The sequence below is a fragment of the Sceloporus undulatus genome, chromosome 6 (genome assembly GCF_019175285.1).
Source record: "Sceloporus undulatus isolate JIND9_A2432 ecotype Alabama chromosome 6, SceUnd_v1.1, whole genome shotgun sequence".
NCBI lineage: Eukaryota > Metazoa > Chordata > Lepidosauria > Squamata > Phrynosomatidae > Sceloporus > Sceloporus undulatus.
Genome location: NC_056527.1, coordinates 42,384,464 through 42,402,476, shown reverse-complemented (window position 1 = coordinate 42,402,476; position 18,013 = coordinate 42,384,464). Strand labels below are relative to the sequence as shown.

Below are 18,013 nucleotides of genomic sequence, written 5' to 3'. Positions count from 1 at the left end.
CATCATGACTCTTTAGGTGATAGATTCCAGCATCTGCTTGCAGCAAATAATAACACTGTGAGTCCCAGAGCAATACATTCCAGACTATTCCATGACCAACAGTTTAGATCACTGTGGTTAGCTAATTTCTTATTCAAATCAATGTTATTTGATTCAGTAAGGCATGATTAACTTAAGCATGATAGATTTTAATGAATCTCTTAAATATGACTAAATTCAGATACAACATCCCAAAATTTGAAAACATTTGCCTGCCCTGTCTCCCTTTCATTTTTCACAAACACACAGGTTTTCCTTTAAGCAATTCATTATGTGGCTCTTTAATTTCTTTGGAGTGTTATTTTTCCTACAGCAAAGCATTACAGTGTTCCTGGATCTTGATAGCATTTCTACAGAGGGAGAAAGAAGCTTTGTGTTAGTAATTACCTAACATTGTCAGGAGCTGACTGCAGGCCTCTTCCTAGTGATAACAGAATAACCACATAATGTAGCTTTATAGTGCATGATTAATAGAAAATAATTACACATCCTACAAAGGAATGCAATATTTCTTATAAATTGACTGGAATGGTTTCCTGCAGATTAAAGGACTCTTCATTATTTTATCAGTCTCTCTGAAGTGGAGACAATTGCCAAAGCTAGAGTTGATGGGAAGAATATACAGCGTTTCCTAAACAGACTGAGGAATACCAGATAGTTGCTTATTCACACCTGAGGCTTCCACAAAATGCTAATCATCCACAAATATTAAATACTTGGCTTATGTGTACTTTCCATTTGTTTGCTGTTATAAAGATACAGCTTTTAAATTCAAGACAGCCTAGGCTGAAAAGAGCATTCATCTTTGCAATCTCTATGCAGGTCCAAAATCCATTTACAGATGACCACTAAAAAAACAAACCTCTAGGTCCATGTAACCAAGCTGTCCTCTTTTGTGGTTCCTGTGACTCAGACAAATAGGCCTTGTGAGTGCACAGTTCACAGATGACCAAGCAAAAGAACAATAGTTTATAGGCAAACATCCTTTAATACTCCACTGAGGAGAATTATCAATAAACATGAGGACCTCTGGACCTGAATCTCTGGAATGGAAGAGGTTTTCCATATAAATATGTTTGTCTCTTTGCACTCAGTTGTGAATTTTCTGTTACATTTGTATCATACCTATATCATACCCGCCAGGATTTCACAGATGAAAACTGGGTTATTTGTGACCAAACAACATTAGAGTGTGGTTAAGATAGCCAAAATTATTAAAGTAACAAGCACACTTTAGGAGAGGCCAAAGTAGTCCCTACTTTCCTTTCACTGGCAGGCAAAAGACGTTTTTATCCAAGCAGGTTTTTAATATGTAGTGGTGTTAGGGAGGCTTTTTTTTATCTGTCAGCTGCCTTGGGTCCCTTTCTGGGAGAAAGACTGCATAGTTGGCTCCCCTTCCCCTTTCGCATCCGGTACAAGCTTTTGTTACTGACTTTCAAAGCCCTCCATGGGTTGGCCCCTCCTTACTTATCTGACCTTCTTTCTCCTTACATTCCTACTCGCACCCTCCGCTCTGGTAGTCAGGGTCTCCTGTCACAATGTAGGACTACCACTGCCCCCTCCCGAATTCATCCCTTCTCGCTTGCTGCCCCTTACTCCTGGAACCTTCTTCCCCCACATGCACACCTCATCACTTCTCTGCCCAGTTTCAAAACTGAATTAAAGACTATATTGTTTAGAGAAGCATTCCCAGAGGTGAGCCCCTCTCCAACCCAGGAAGCCTCCTTCTAATCATCCATCAAGAAGCCAAGCCCTTCCTCCAGTCCATCTGCCTTGGTCCAGGCCTCGGAGGTGGAAAAGATCTGCTGGACCTGATCCTATTCCCCACCACCACTCCCTTCTCCTTTTGTGTCGTGTCTTTTAGATTGTAAGCCTGAGGGCAGGGAACCGTCTGACTAAAAAATTGATGTACAGCGCTGTGTAAACTTACAGCGCTTTATAAATAAAGGTTAATAATAATAATAATAGAAATGAAATGAAACAAAACAAAATAAAAAAGTTAATTGAGTGCAAATTACTTCTGCACGTTGAACATACTTTGCAGAAATTGAAATAAGCTGAGGACAAATAGAGAAAGTAGGAAGAGACAGAAACTGTGACCTTTAGAAAGAAGTTGAAAAAGTGGGACAGCAAAGGGTTAATTGTGCCTGTCCCTGCCAAACTGGGGCAGTTGGAGGGTATGCTGTATTAAATCCTGTCATTACTTCTTTAACTGAATTGATGTTTTACATAAAGAAATTAATAATTAATAAAGCACATTAGCAAGTCAATTTTTTTAAAAATATAAATACTGTATAAGGAATCGCCCTAATTTTTTTGTTTCCCTTAGTGGCATTAATTTTATTCTTTCCTCTGCTAGTAGAATAACTAGCATAAGATAAGAGCTTGAAAGAGTTTCTTTTTTGAACCACAACTCCCAGAATCCTCCAGCCAGCAGGGACACTGGCCTGTTGCAGTCTGCAAAGTAACTTTTTAAAGCTCTGCCTTTAGTCTCTCAGGGTGTCATCTTGGTTGGATCAATTGCTTTTTATTCTCACTGTAAATAATGTATCCATAACATCACTCGAAGAGCAGGATCAAATTGGCTTTTGTGTGCATATAGATGTTAGAAGCATTTTAAGAAAGAGTGGTAAACACATTAAGCAGTTAAAAAGGGATTTTTTACAGTGATGATTCTAACCTAAGGTTAAACCATTATGTTCTGAGTAAAGCAAGTCTGTTTTCCCCTTCCTGCTTGCTTATACTACAAGTGCCTTAATTGGGATTCATCATGCTTGCAAAGCTCATACCAAGCATAGTGATGATAAAGTAAAAGCATCTGGGTTGCAGTCTCTCTCCCCGCCCCTCATTTTGATGTCTGCAGGCGCTCCATAAATTAGCTTTCTAGACTGTTACATCACCATCCACTTGATCTTAGCATTTAGCTTCACACAAGTGCATTACATTGTATACAGTATTACTAAATAGCAAGAAATTGAGAGTTGTGGGGACAGGGGGGCACTGCGTGTTTTTAAACTGAATTAGAGGTTTCTGAAGTAGAAGGGATTCCCTCCTCACTTTCCAAAACTCATGTTGTTTTCAAGTTCCTTGCAATGCCTCTGTAGGATATTTTCATTTTGTAATTTACCCACAGTGATCTTATTTTAGGCCATTAGTCATATAAAAGCCTTTGATGATCACTTAACTAATGCAGTCTTCTGCAAAACCACACATTGTTCATTTGATTTCTGTGCCAGCAATGAATGTTTTCCCCAGCTTAGGTTCAAAAAGTGGTAGTTGGGTTTTCTCTCCCACCACCCTTGTATTTTTGGAAAAGTTTCTTGGCAATTTTCTTCCAGCACAGGTGAGGCCTGGCATCATGAGTGATGACTTGCTCTTTGAGTCTGTAGAGATGTCAAGTGTGTATTTAAGCAGGCTAATGTGGGATAAAACATGTGTTTGTTAAACAAACACACACAGCTGGAACATCTGAACCCCTGGTGAGACAGCAAACTCCTCTGCCTTAAAGGATTTTGGCCCCAGCACAATCATTCCAGCACTACAGCAGGGGTAATTCTCATTTAGGCTGGCAAAATAGCCCTATTGCTGTATTGCTCTGATGAACTGGCATAATTTTGTTTCAGTCATAGACATGGATATTGTTCTCCTTCTTTGAAGGCACATGATTTTGGAAAGAGAACCTGGGCCTGCTCTTTGTTATAGGTGCTCAGTTAAATGTTAACACATTTAGCTTATCTTAGTATGGTGTATCAGTTTGTATGTTGGACAATGACTCTGGAGGCCAGCATTCAATTCCCCACTCAGTCATGAAACCCACTGGGTGACCTTGGGCAAGTCACATGCTCTCATCCTCGGGAAGGCAATGGCAAATCTCCTCTGAACAAATCTTGTTAAGAAAACCCCATTAGGGTTGCCATAGGTCAGAAGTGACTTGAAGGCACACAACAAGAAAAACAACAACATGGGCTTCTCAGGCCCATTTTTAATCTAGCCAGCTTGATATAGTGGTTGAATGTTGGACTAGGATTCTGGAAGACCAGAGTTCAAATTGTTGTTCAGCCATGGAAATCTTTTGGGTGGCCTTGGACAAGTCACACTCTTTCTGCCTCAGAGAAAAGTAATGGCAAACCCCTTTTGAACAAATTTAGCCAAGAAACCCCTGTGATAGGGTCACCTCAAGACAGAAATGACTTGAAAATACACTACAACAATGAATTATGACAGGTATATTTATTTAACCAGTATAGTTTGGTGAATTACCTTTTTGGCTATAACTCCCAGACGCACCCATCCTGGCCAATATGGCAAAAAGTAATCATAGTTCTGCAGGATAGCATCCATCAAGAAAACACTGCTAGTTCTACCTGTACAAGAATTTTTCTGCCTTTCAGCAAAATACCTAATTAGAAGAGGGGTTCCTGTTGAGATGCAAATGGACCTTAAATTTCATGGACTGAAAATTTCCTTATGCAAGGCCAGAATGAGGAGCTGCCTGCCTGACAAAGATATCCTCCCCACCACACCATCTTTACTAAGGACTGAAACAACATGCAGGCATCTGACTAACATCTCCATTTTCCCCCTTCCTGTTTGGTTTGTAACACCTTTCCTTATGAAGAAGCCCATGGAGCTTCGATGGTTTGCAACAAATATATTGTGCATTTTGGTTGGTCAATAAAGGTATCACTGATGGATTTTTGTTTGGCTTTGTTAAATGGCCAACACAGTTACCCCTGCATGATACCCAATTAGAAATTATGGAGAGGGCCCAAGAAAAGGAAGGAGGGTGTTGGATGGTTTAGGAACCAAAGTCATAGATAGTCTGAAAATTTAGAATGCCTGAAGAACACAACTGGATTAATGGGTGGAAGTAGATGGGTGACTGCTGTTAACTGAAGATCTTAGGGGAAGGGAAGTGTATACTAGCTGTGTTAATAGACAATGCATTGGCTCACTTAAAGGAAGCCCTTTGAAGAGAAGGAGAAAATGTTGATATTTCGCTTTTACCCCTTGTTGTCTCAGTTCTAGAAATAAAAAGACAGTTTGCATCCTATTAGACTCCCATTAGCACTTAGTTCTAGATATTTTTGTTGTGTGACTTCAAAGTTTCTGGCTTATGATGACCTATCATATGGTTTTCTTGGTGAGATTTGTGTTTCAGAGGTTGTTTGCCTTTACCTTCCTTGGAGGCTGAGAGAATGTGGCTTGCCCAGCAGAGAATTAATACTTTGACATGTTGTAACAAAAGGCTGACCTTCCCCTACGTCTCATCTTTGTGTGTTCTGCTTTCCTGCTGTTACACAGTCACTATCAATCAGGGTTGTTTTGGTCTCCATTTCGCCCACTGCTTCCTGTTCCATGCAGTTTACCAGGCTGAAATTTCAGCCTTTAGATGTTATTGAGCTGTTACTAGGATTGATCTTAACAATATGTATCTCAGAGGCCCAAAAATTAAATTTGGATTCCACAAAGCTCTTATGTGGTATTGCTTTTGGAAAACATTATTTCCTTAAACTATCATATCCTTGTTTTGTTTCAGATTTATCTCTCTAAGCCTAAATAAATTTTAAGCTAAAATGCATTAGTCATCTGTCAGGCATATGAGAGCTGTGATAGAATTTCCAGTATAAAGCCATGATGGACTCTTTAAGAAGCGAAACAGACTGGGTAGAGAGCCCAGTTCCTTTCTTTGAACTTAATGTGGGATTAACTAGCTAAGGTTCTTTACAACTTAAGGCTGTATTGCAGAATGGGTCCCAAGCAATAGTCATACCTTATTATCAAGTATTAGTTTTCAAGTCAGCTGTTGATATAGTTTTGGTAGAGAAGAGAGCTAAAAGTATGCTTGTTGGGTATAGAACAGAATACTCTGAGGGGAGAGGTGAACTCATGTGGGGAAATATTGAATAGCTCTCCAATTAGCACAATGAATTCTGACCTCCCCTCCACCCAAAAAACCCTGTGTAACGGGGATAATACAAACAAATGGGAGCACAAGAAATACTGTATTAATTTACATATGGCCACACCACCATCAAAAAGAAAAAAAGAAAAGTAACATTCATCTAAACATACTTAGAGATACAGGATTTTATTAATATGATCATCATTGTGTATTACAAAACAGGTAATAGGATCACTCCCAACCCTCCCTTGTTGGTTGAACTTTGGCTTCTTGTAAGGATCCCTGGATATTTAGCTGTTTCCCTGCCCTGCCAGACATGGTAATAGATAGCTTTTCTTTTGAAATGTAATTTCCTAATGTGCTTAACTGCTTTTCAAGTGCTTCAGAAACACGTATGCACACAACTCCTTAATGTTTTAATTTTCCATTCATGCTCTTGTAACTGTACATAAGGAGGAAACTTCAGGAGTCGTATGCAAAACTCTATTGCATTTATACTGGACTAAAGGTTAATATTGCATATTGTTTTCAATTAGGAGTACAATAGATTTGGCTGGTGGGTAGGAGAAATGAAAGGAACCATTGGCTTGGTGCCTAAATCCTACATAATGGAGATGTATGATATTTGAGAGGCCTGGGTAAGTACATTTTAATTCAATCTTCTATAATGGCTTATATGTTCTCTTGCTCTCTGTTTCATACAGATTTCTTTTTCCTGGAACCTTTACTGTAGTTGTGTTAACAAAGATTGAGCCAAAAAGAGGAATGAAAGAGGAGAGAGAGAGAGAGGTCCGATTGGTAGCTTTATGTGAAATAAAATAAATGATAGTGAGATATATATATTGCATTTTATCCTTTTGATAACCCTCTATTTTTCAGTCCTGTCTTCTAAGGAAGCATACAGATGTAGCCCTGAAGCAAGGGGCACAATGGATTTTGCTCTTGCAGGATGAACCCAGCTGCTTCTTGCTTTCAGAGTGTAACTAATAGACATACAAACCAGCAAACTGGATATTGGTTCAGCAGTCAGTCTTGCTCTTGTCCTCATGTTTCGTAGAGGATATCTGCCTTTTTTAAAAGAAGACACTTTGCAATTTTTAAACTAAATTTTAATTCTGTTTCTGTCATCTTCTGCTTCTCATCATAACCATTGTTATCACTGTTCTTTGGACAGGGAGGGAGAAAATTGGTTTGTTATACTAGATACACTAGGCAGTCACAGATAATACAAACCAAGGTTCTGCTCCCAAGTGCTCAAAATTGCTTTAACCTGAGTTCAAACCAAAATGGTACATTTGAACAGGATAGTGTGCAGAGTGCTGCTGGAATTGCCCTATGGCTTAAATAATATGTCTGTGTAACCCCAAAAAATGTTTTAATGCAGATTCCAAGCATGATCAGTGTCAAAAGCTAAGAACTTGGATTACAGTTATTTGAATGGAAAAGGTATAATTAGAGCTTAACAATCCTACTGAAAATCAGTATATATGCATGACATATTTACATTGTGCCTTTGTTTTCTGTCTCTGTTGAATGAGATGTATATGCAAGATAGTTCACATATTTGTCAGCTCATTTTCCCATGTGCACTGTGCATTCACTCATTTTCCTGTATGTGCTCTGCATGATATATACTTCTTTAAAATACAGATTTTATTTTATTTTATTTATAGCATTTACCTACTGCCTGTCAGCTCACCAGGCATTCGTGCAAGCATTGTTTTCTACAGTCAATATATGCCCCAGTCTGATCATGATACTGTAACTGCATTCTCATCTGTCCAAATTTCTCATTATATGGATGATTTAAATGGCTCCCAGGGGGTAGAGAAGTGAGATGTTTCCTACAAAAACAAAGCAATGGTGCATGCTACAAATGCAGATTTGTTTATATAATGAAGAATGTTAAAGTTGGATCAATTGGAACATGCTTGCTTCAAATCATAAATTTTACATTTGGGTTACTGTACATTATCACAAGTGGGAGAAGATCAGAAAATATCCCCTGATCATGCCCAAATCCTGTAATGAAATTTTGTTCAGCTTTGATCATACAATTAACACCAAGTGGTTGAAGCCATATAATGATGTTATTCTCCATTTATGGGATAGGATTTGGTGGTGTGTCAGAGGGCTTTTGTAGATAGGACATCATCAACAGCTATTCCCATGCAAAAGAAAATATTTCAGTTCTAGCCATGTACTGCAGGAAGCAAGCAATGCTCAAATTCACAGTGTTGTTAGATGGAATAGGTCTGACTTTCTTAATCTTTTGTGTCCCCCACCCCAGCTAATATTTTAGAAGATTGAGAGAGGCTGCAGTTTGACTAAAATGGAAAGGAGGGATGTGGGAGATGGCACCACTGAGTATCATTAGTGCCTTCCCTATACTCATAACTTGAGCACAGCAAATAAGTGATCTAGAACAATAACAGCAAGTGAGCTTCAACAGTATGTCAGAGATGCCTTTGAGTTTTAAAAAAAGTTTGTGTTTCCTTATGCATAACTGTGGACTGTTTATTTTCTCTCTTTCTATTCAGGTGGACCCCACAAATTAGATGATGACTGGCATAGATACCAACACAAGATGCAAACTCACAAGCGTCTGGTTTTCATTAATATATTTCAGATAGATAGATAGATTATGGTGCTGTTTGAATTTTTAAAAAATATTTACTGTTGTATGGTGAACTGCCCATTGTAATTTTGGCAATGGGGGTTATATGAGAAAATATAGAATCCAGGCATTTATTATCCTTTTGATAAATGGGCACAGCATACAAGAAATATATCCTGAGCAGGACCAGTTACTTTAGCAATAGGTAGATGTGGACCAATTTACATTCATTTCTATGTGAGTGACATTGAAAATGTTCTCAGGGCATTTATGTTTCTTGGCACCTATGATATGGATCTCCTGTGTGAATGTTCTTGTTTCATATTTCTGTACTGTTACTTTTTTTTTTACTGTACATTCATTATGCTGAAGTAGGATAACTTAGGTTCAAAAGTCCATGACACTGTGATAGTACACCATGCTTACAATAACATATACCAGTAGCTGTTTTTAAAAGTAACCGGAGAAGCTTTATGTTGCACTCCATTGCATCAAATCCTACATATTTTTGGTCAAACATTGTGTTTTTGAAGTAGCATGAAATACTCCCCCCCCATTCTAAATATTTTTGAACTTTAACTGTTTTATTGGTGAACCTAAATACCCTAAAGGCACCAAATCCTGTCTGATCTTGGAAGCTAACCATGGTCAGCTCTGGTTAGAACTTGGATGGGCGACTGCCAACAAGTACCATGTGCTGAATTTCAGAGGAAGGAACCAACAAACCAACCTCTGAATATTCCTTACCTAAGAAAATCTTATGAAATTCATGAGTCTCCATAAGTCAGCAGGCAACATGAAGGTAGATAAACGCACACACCATCTCCCCTCCTTCCCCCTTTCTGATACTATTGCTTCTATGCAATTTGGTGTTGTTGCTTTTGACTGCTACACTGTCATTCTCTTGAGTAAATCACATTGGGTGGTCTTTAGACAATCAAAAATCACATAAAAGAGGGATTATATTGTAAAGATAAGTAGAAAATCTGATTTGGCTACACAAGGTCTTTAAGAGCAAATACACTCAGTTACCTTTATAAGCCAAGATTCTATTAAAGATAAGCAGAGCAGAAAGTCTTTCCCTGCCCAGAGTCATACAGGATTGCCACAGGTTGCTATTGCATATGCTTCAATGTCTATTTGGAAGACATTATTTCTCCTTGCAAAATGAGGTAATGTTCTATGAGCAGCAAAAATGTCAAACTGCTTACACTATGTATGGTCCATTGCATAAGAGGTTTAGATCAATAGAACCTTCACCTTACCTCAATAGCAACAGCAACAATAGCGTGATCATGATTATGATCATGATTCTCAGTTTCATAGTCATACCAGATGTGAACATCAATTATAGTGGTAGATCGTCATCATCACCACCACTACCACTCCTTCATAATTGTTGTATCCCTGCAATATATCCAGGAATCTGACTGGCATACAATAAAATTATTTGTAACATTTTAAAACCGTTTAAAACAGTAACAGTAATTTAAATAGGATAAAAACATATTAAACATCTTGATAAGTTAAAACAAAACAGGTTTTTAATCAGTTTAAAGCAATGTAATATAATTCAGAACTATACAAATGCAGATTTTCCAAACTCTAGTGAGTTTTATTTTGGGGGGGAGGAGGGGAATGGAGCTGCTGAATGCATTTGTGAAAGCAGTTTCCCTTCAGAAATTGCTCTGAAAGGATGCAAAAGTGTTTGCTCATTCAAAGTGAGAGAAATTCTGTTCCAAGAAGTATTGCCTCACTCTGATTTTATATTGTTTGCTCTCTAGCAACAAATTGTTGACATAATTAAATCTATATAGCATTATAATGTTATGCCATCCCCATCTTTTCACTCAAGACATGCCTAAGACCATATCGTAATGTGGATGGGATTGTAACAATAATTTTACACAAGCTATTTGGATAATTAGTTCACCAGAATCTCTTTTCCTATTTGGAAATAAGTGGCATCTTCAGAAAGGCAAGTAACATTTTTGACAACTCCTTGTTTTCGAGTGGTTTCTTGTCTGTCTGCATTGTACTCTGAATTATATCACAAATGACCAGTGATCAAAATGTCTGTAAATTGATTAACACTGTTTCAGAAGAGCAGCATCAGTAGAGCTAGTAGTATCAGAAACGTTCACATCTCTTACTGAAAACACCATAACTTTTGGTGGTTTGCCAACTCAATATAGAAAACTGTTGCCTAAGACCAAAACTAAGCAGAAGCCTTTTCACAGTACACACATATAGCACTATGATTCCATTTTTATTGCCATAGCTGCATCCTATGGAATCTTGGGATTTGTAGTTTAGAGAAGGGCAATTAAAATTCTCAGCCAGACAACTCTAGTCCTCCCCAAACTACAAACCCCAGGATTCCATAGGATTGGCAGTTAAAGGAGAATTATTGTGCTACAATTGTGCAGTCTGAAAAGGCCCAAGAATGTAATTAATATTACCATGCCCATGCAAAGCATTCATATGTAGAACCAGTAATACCTGATACTGTTGACCTGGGATTTTGGGGTCAATTTTTGGGCATAAATTTTTAGATGTATAGATGAGTATATATGGTAAGTCTCCATGAGTCCCTCAGGACCTATGTCTGAGTAGACCTGTATAGGATTCCATCGTTCCTTTAAAATGAATGAGATCATTATAAGGATTCCCAGTCCCTCCATAGCAGAGAAGCATTCAGTGCATCTCCCTCCTTGCTGGTTAAACTTGTACAGTCCTGGAACATTTTTACGAAGTGATGAGCTCTTTGCATATATACCATGGCAGAGCCTTCCATTTCAGTAGCAACTCAAAATAATAAAAAAGAAAGATATGAGTGTCATTTAAATTCATCATGAGACTTTTATTTAAAGAGAGGTGGTTTTGGATAGTCTTTACGGAGATTAAATCATTCTGCAGTTTTATGTGCCTGATCTAAATCCCCGAGACACAATGCTTTTCTTTTTTTAACAAACCAGGAATTACATCACTCCTATCTTGCATTAAATAGGGCAAATCCAGAGAGAGTGGACCTTTTTTTGTTTTACCAAGGTTGGCCAGTAGATGCCAGTAGACTTTCACAGCACATTGGACTGCTAGGAAACCCATCCCCCAGCAGTGTTTGTCATGCTCAGATGAATCTTTTAGAGCCTAAAATATTTGGAGGGACTCTTTTCCCCTTTTCATGTAAATCCAGGAGAGGGAGTCCTTAGCTAACTGATGAATGACAGACCCTCCAAATCATTTTTCCTATTGATAGTGTGAGAGACGCATTTTTATTGTTTTCATAACCTTTTCCTCACATAATACAAATGGATATGTTTAGTACACACAAACATGCACATATATATTAAAAATGAGGATGTTTTTCAAAGGTATGATATCCTCACCTTCTAATCAGAGATGGTATTGGAATATGTTAGCAAAGTGAAATGTTTGCTTGGAAATCCTGACAAATACCATAACTTTTGGGTGGTGGAAAGAGAGGGCACCCTGTTAATGTGACTGCAGTATGTGTTAATTGCTTTATTCTCGTTGTTTACTTATATTTCCTTTGCGTTCCTCGGAATACTGAGAGAGCTGTTTTCTAAGACATATTTTATGTAGCATTTTGCTTGATTATTTGTTCTGTACTGGATTTGTACTATATACTGCTGTTAAATCTTACACTAATGTTCCACGCTGCAAATTTTTAAGGTTCAAATAAAGTTTAATTGTTTGCAAACTGTTATGATGCTAATAATTCAACAGCCTGCTGTGTTACTAATGAAATTACTTTGTTATGATTAATTTGGAAAATAGTGTGTTGATTGTAGTAATTAAACACAACAAGGTGAAGTAAATGATTCTAATGCCATCTGGCCTCCAAACTGAATGAAGAAATGAAATGGAGCTGTCATCTGAATTTATTCAGAGAAGTAATGGTAATACAAATGTCTTCCATTGCAGTGGCACCATGATGAACTCCCGCTACCTTGTACAGCGATTTCATATGCATCCCCATATAGTAATTCAATTGGTTGTCTGGCTTCACGCTTCAAAATTACTCTCTTATAAAGGCATCTTTGTGTCTGTTTAATGGCATCTGCATTTCCTATGGCCACGAATGGGAGTAGCCACTATGTATGCATGCTAAAAAAACAGCCAGGGGATCAGCTTCTCTTCTGTACATCACCACACCATAATATATATATAGCCATGACTGTTGGAATCAGGAATCAGCAATAATAGAAGTGCAAACATTATTGCAACCCATTTGATTATCCTTCAACCTTTATCCAGTCTCTGTATCAAGAGATCCTTAGTTCTTAGAAACTATCTATACTTATAATCCAATGACTGAAGTCTGTTTGTGGTGACAGACTGGGAAGGGAAGGTGGTTGTTGTGTTCTATGCAGTAAAATGAATCATAGAATCATAGAGTTGGAAGAGACCACAAGGGCCATCCAGTCCATACCGTAATGGAGTGCATCTTTTGTATGCATTTCCCAATACAGTAGGAAAGAATCCTGCCTGAAACATTGGAGAGCTACTGCTGATCAATGCCAATGATACTTGACTAGATATAAGCAGCTTCCTACATTCCTTTATAAGAGGTCAACACTTAAATGAGACCTGGCTCTTTTTTCTGGGAATGTTGCTCCTCCTTGAACTGGGGCTTAGCCTCAAGGAGCCCTTGATGTGGAACTTTGCAGTGATTCCACATATAATGGTGGAGAACAGTTCTTTTTCCACCTGGATTTAGGTACTGACACAGGGGCTGGGGGAGGCAGGTTTACCAGAGGAAAATGATGGGTTTTCTCTAATGATTGTTGGGCAGCCACATGCCATGCAGTAACATGACATCACTTGGCATTGAGAATAGCTGTGAGAGTACTGGTGGGACCTGAGTGGGTGCTCCCTATTGAGAAGTCTCAGCCAAAATCTATTATAATGCTAATGAGGGTGGGGATCTCCACTGTTTCACTTATGATGGGTTGTATAATTCACAAGTGATTGTACTAGGACAACACCATCTTTTGTGCAGCCACTTCCATAGCTGGATGCATAACCTCTTCTACAATCACTTCCACAACAGATACTGTCTAGAGTGCCATCCTTGCACTGATTCTGAAAATGAACAATCAGTAGCATAACTGGCCTTAACAAGAATTTGTGGAGTGGCAACTTGCAGAAATCTGGGCCTAAAACAATAGGAGGGGGAGGTAAAAGCATATCAGTATTGGCCTATATGACTCTTAGAGGTTAGAATGAACTTTTCATGAATAACATTGAGACTGCTGCAATGATTTAGAGCCACAAAATAGGCTTAGAGGCACATAGGGACCAGTTCTCTGCTAACCCAAATAAGACCCTCATCAACGAAGCCCTTGATTTCCCCCCTCTGTTATTAAACTTAAACTGTACCATATATCATTGCACCACGGTATGGACAGCAATGCCTTCATGACTTTTGAGCTTGATGCATATAAATTTGAGCATGTTTTTGTAGCTCCAGCAACTTTAATATGGGGTTGATAATAATGGACTGCATTACAAGGCTGTTGTAAGGATCGTTATGGTGATGATAATGTGGGGTTGGAGTAGGTGGTCTATGGAGGCCCTTCCAACTCTGATTTCATGAAGCACTTTGAGAGCTTAGTAATACTCCATATCAGACTTTTTCTAGAATGATCTGGGTAAGGATCAAGATTAGAGGTAGAGAGAACATTCAGTTCTGGTCAGTTCAATTCAGCCTCCCACCCCCCAGGTCTGAAAATAAAGACTGAGACTGTAGGAATTTTAAAATGCTTTCTTGTGAAATATTCCTTTTCAGAATGAGTGGAGCAGTTTTTAAAGTGTGGCCAGTATCCAACAGTGTGATTGCACTAGCGCAGATAATTCATGGACACTTAGTTCTGCTCTGTGTACAAGAGGGAACTGGGGAACTGGGAACTGGCATCAACTGGATGTACAAGTACATCCAAGTACAGCAATCAGTAGCATGCCTGGGGACCACTAAAACAAGTGCTCTACTAGTTGTAAAACAGAAGAAACTACAGTAACAGTAAATTACTAGCACACTCTTTTCCTCCATTAACATTATGTTAGCTTTGGGCAACAATAATAGGTACACCCAGTTTGTGCCACTATATATTTTGAAGATCCCAGAATCAAAGATAAATGAATGTTGATGATATCTGTGTCAATGAATTTGACTGCATTGTAAAATATACTGAATAGTTATACAGAATATGAGATAAAGCATGTTGTAGTCTTGAGAGTTGGACTGAGTGTAGAATATGAGAGACAGCATGGTTTAGTAGTCTGCATATTGGTCTCTGAGAATCCAGGGTTTAAATCCCTACTCAGCCATGGGTTACCTTGGGCAAATTACACTCTCTCTCAGCCTCAGAGGAAGGCAAAGACAATTCCAGTTTGAACAAATTCTGCCAAGAAAAGCCTGTAAAAGGTTTGTCTTAGAGTAGCCATAAGTCAAAAATGATTTGAAGTCACATAACAACAAATTAAAATATTGACAACAATCTCTTGCATATTCACACACAAGGAAGTCAGTTCAATGAAATATATCTCCATATGGGTGTGAAATGATGATATATGATGGAAAGGCTGTACTATTGGACATATCTCCTAGGCCTTGGGTTCCACAAACAGTGGACAATCTTCATTAGAAGCAAAGCCAAGCTAGGTTTGTTGTACTTCATGTCCATTGAAATCAGTGGGACAACTCACGTAAATTTGTTCTTTGGATTAATTTGTTTTAACAGTAGTGTTCCAAGCTCTGGATTTTAATAGGACCAAACGTCAACTAACATAGTGTGGATCCACTCTAGATTGTGGTCTCAGATATATATTTTTTAGAGGCTGAAATACAAATCTTAGTTCAATCTTAGTTTGGAGGTCTTGCCCAAAGAACTATATGCTCTCTTTAAAAAAAAAGAGATAATGCCAATTCAGATTATAATGCCAAAGACTTGGAAGGCGTAGAACAAGAGGGCTATGTGATCTATTCTGTCCTTTTCTGTTATTTGAGGCTTAATCTCTCTATTTTACAATTCCTTTACCAAATAGAAAACACATCCCAGAATCCATGGACAGCCATGATTAAGATGGAAGAAAATCTGTAAGGAACTAATTTCTTTGTACTGATGTATTTTAGAGGATAAGGTGATAAGAAGAGCACATTCTGAAGATACTCATTTTTCTATCATGTAAAGCAACATGATCAGAAGTTCTACTGATCTTTAATCAGATCCTTAAATTTCATTAACTTCAAATAGCAGCAGTGCTTTTCTGAATGTGTTCATGAATTGGGAATGGTAAATGGAGGTGACTAAATTACAACATATGATTGTCATTTTATGGACTCTAATTAAATATTAGTATAAATGGACTTGGGGGGGTAGGAACACACATTTTATGTTGGAAAGTGTTTTGTTTACTCAAGAAGTGCAAATCAAGTGTAGAACTTAAAACAGAAATGTGATGTTAATATGTAGGAAGGCTAGATTGGCTCCAGTGTTGCATCTTAGATGTGCACTGGAGTACTCCTTGCTTTTGGCTCCCTTTTCCTCAGTTGGGCTCCTTAAAATGTTTCTCTGAAAGGTTGGGAGGCTTCCTGGAACAGCAAGAGAGATATTGCAGTGGAAAAAGGATCAACAGAAGGTAGCCTATACTCATTTCTATTCATGGTGACTTTTACTGGATGTAAGGCCTTTCCATAAGAGAAGGGCATCTTTGGATCCAACTCTATCGGTGGAAAAGTAAAAATATTGAATTATAGGTGCTTGAAGTGAAAGAGGAAGGTCAATCCATAAAGGTAACAAAATCAGTCGCTTTTACTGCTTTTGATTAGCTGATAAGTCTTTAATCCACTTTGTAGGATGATATGCTGATAAATAAAAAGGGTAGGTAACCTACAGGACATTTGTGTAGCATAAGGGGAAAACATCAGCCATCAGGTCCATTTTGTTTAGTTTATGAAATCTGGGAGATTGTTTCCTGCTGGCTCAGGATTTCTTCTATCAAAAGCAATTTAATCTCAGATTCAGGATAAAGATGGTGAAGGAGTTGTATTTAATAGTTGTATTAAAAGTGTTCTTCATTAAACTATGTAACTTGTGCTTTTCTGTTTGAATTATGCATTATCTCTCAAGGAAAATGCTTCTGCCCAGGATGGGGTGTGTATGTGTGTGTCGTTTGTGGTCTGCAGCTCCCATCAACCCTAGCCTGCAAAGCCAGTGGTGAAGATTATGGGATTTGTAACCATAAGAAAGAAATGGAGGGCCATAGTTGTCCATTCCTGATGCAGGAGTGTACTGAGAACACCCAACTAGAGAAGCCCAGCACTTTAGAACAATAAATTATGACAACTTAGAAGGTTTGTCCCTATGCTCTAGTAGAGTAATATGATTCATATTTCTAGAAATGTGTTACCTCTTTTTAAGGAAGCTTGAGCGGAGCATGTAGTAGGCAAGAATAAAATGTATAGAATAATCAGCAAAACATTTCAATGGCCTTCATCCCTTAGCCTGAACAACATGCACACACCCACTTCATTCCTGTTATGTTCCTTCAAATAATTTCTGATTTATGGTGACCCTAAGGCGAATTAAACTTTATTTATTTCGTTTGTATGCTGTCTTTCTCCCCAGGTAGGATCCAAGGCAGCTCCCAAGGAGAATCAATTAAAAACTTAACAAGGAAATGTTAAAAATAATCACCATGTCAAACACTATAAAATAATTTACAAGACAAAAATTTAAAGGATAAACACACTATCATGGCAAGATTTATTCAGAAGGGGTTTGCCATTACTTTCCTCTGAGGCTGAGAGTGTGGCAATGGGTTTCCCTGGGGATTTGAACAAACCCTGGTCTCTCAGAGTCCTAGTCTAACACTCAAAACATTACACCAAGCTGCCTTTCAGTATCTGCTTTAATGAAACAAACATCCATAGTCTATATTAACTTAAGATGTCTATCTTAAGCCTTACAATATGTACTTGATAATGTATATCCTATTTTCACAGCAGTTTGTTCAAAGAGGCTTACAAAAAAAAATTAAATTCAAAATTCAACCTACAGAGGTGTTTTAGCAATTAAAATCTGAGACACCACTGGAACATGTTCTCCATTTAAAAGAATGCAGAAACCTTGTGTATGACCAATCCATGGGAGAAATTAAGCACACCTAGCTCCATTTCAGAGTGATTTATTTCATTGGAACTACATTCCAGGCAAGCAAACTTAAAACACTCAAATCTATGGCCAGACTTTTACCAACTGAAAGCAAAGTTGGTATATTAATAAACCAGTCTCCCATGAACTCCACAGAATGTCTTTTTCTGAAAACTCTGTTTTTAGAAAGATGACAGAGACTTAATAAGAGCACCGATTTATTATTTATGTGTTTTGAACTTCTAGATATGTGGGTTCTATTGAGATTACGGC

At 38.1% G+C, this 18,013-nt stretch overlaps 1 protein-coding gene across 4 annotated transcripts in view; it reads left to right on the top strand.

The window, feature by feature from the left end:
* Nucleotides 1–12,285, top strand: part of SKAP2 (src kinase associated phosphoprotein 2) — a 149,263-nt gene extending 136,978 nt beyond the window's left edge. For 3 of the 4 annotated variants that reach the window (XM_042474654.1, XM_042474651.1, XM_042474653.1), the window contains exons 12-13: nucleotides 6,481–6,582; nucleotides 8,485–12,285. In XM_042474654.1, the coding sequence (XP_042330588.1) occupies nucleotides 6,481–6,573 (93 nt within the window). In that variant the 3' untranslated portion in view covers nucleotides 6,574–6,582; nucleotides 8,485–12,285. Of the gene's footprint in view, nucleotides 1–6,480; nucleotides 6,583–7,328; nucleotides 7,344–8,484 lie in introns of those variants that run through there. The other variant, XM_042474652.1, reaches the window with a different exon arrangement.
* The last annotated feature ends 5,728 nt before the right edge of the window (nucleotides 12,286–18,013 follow it).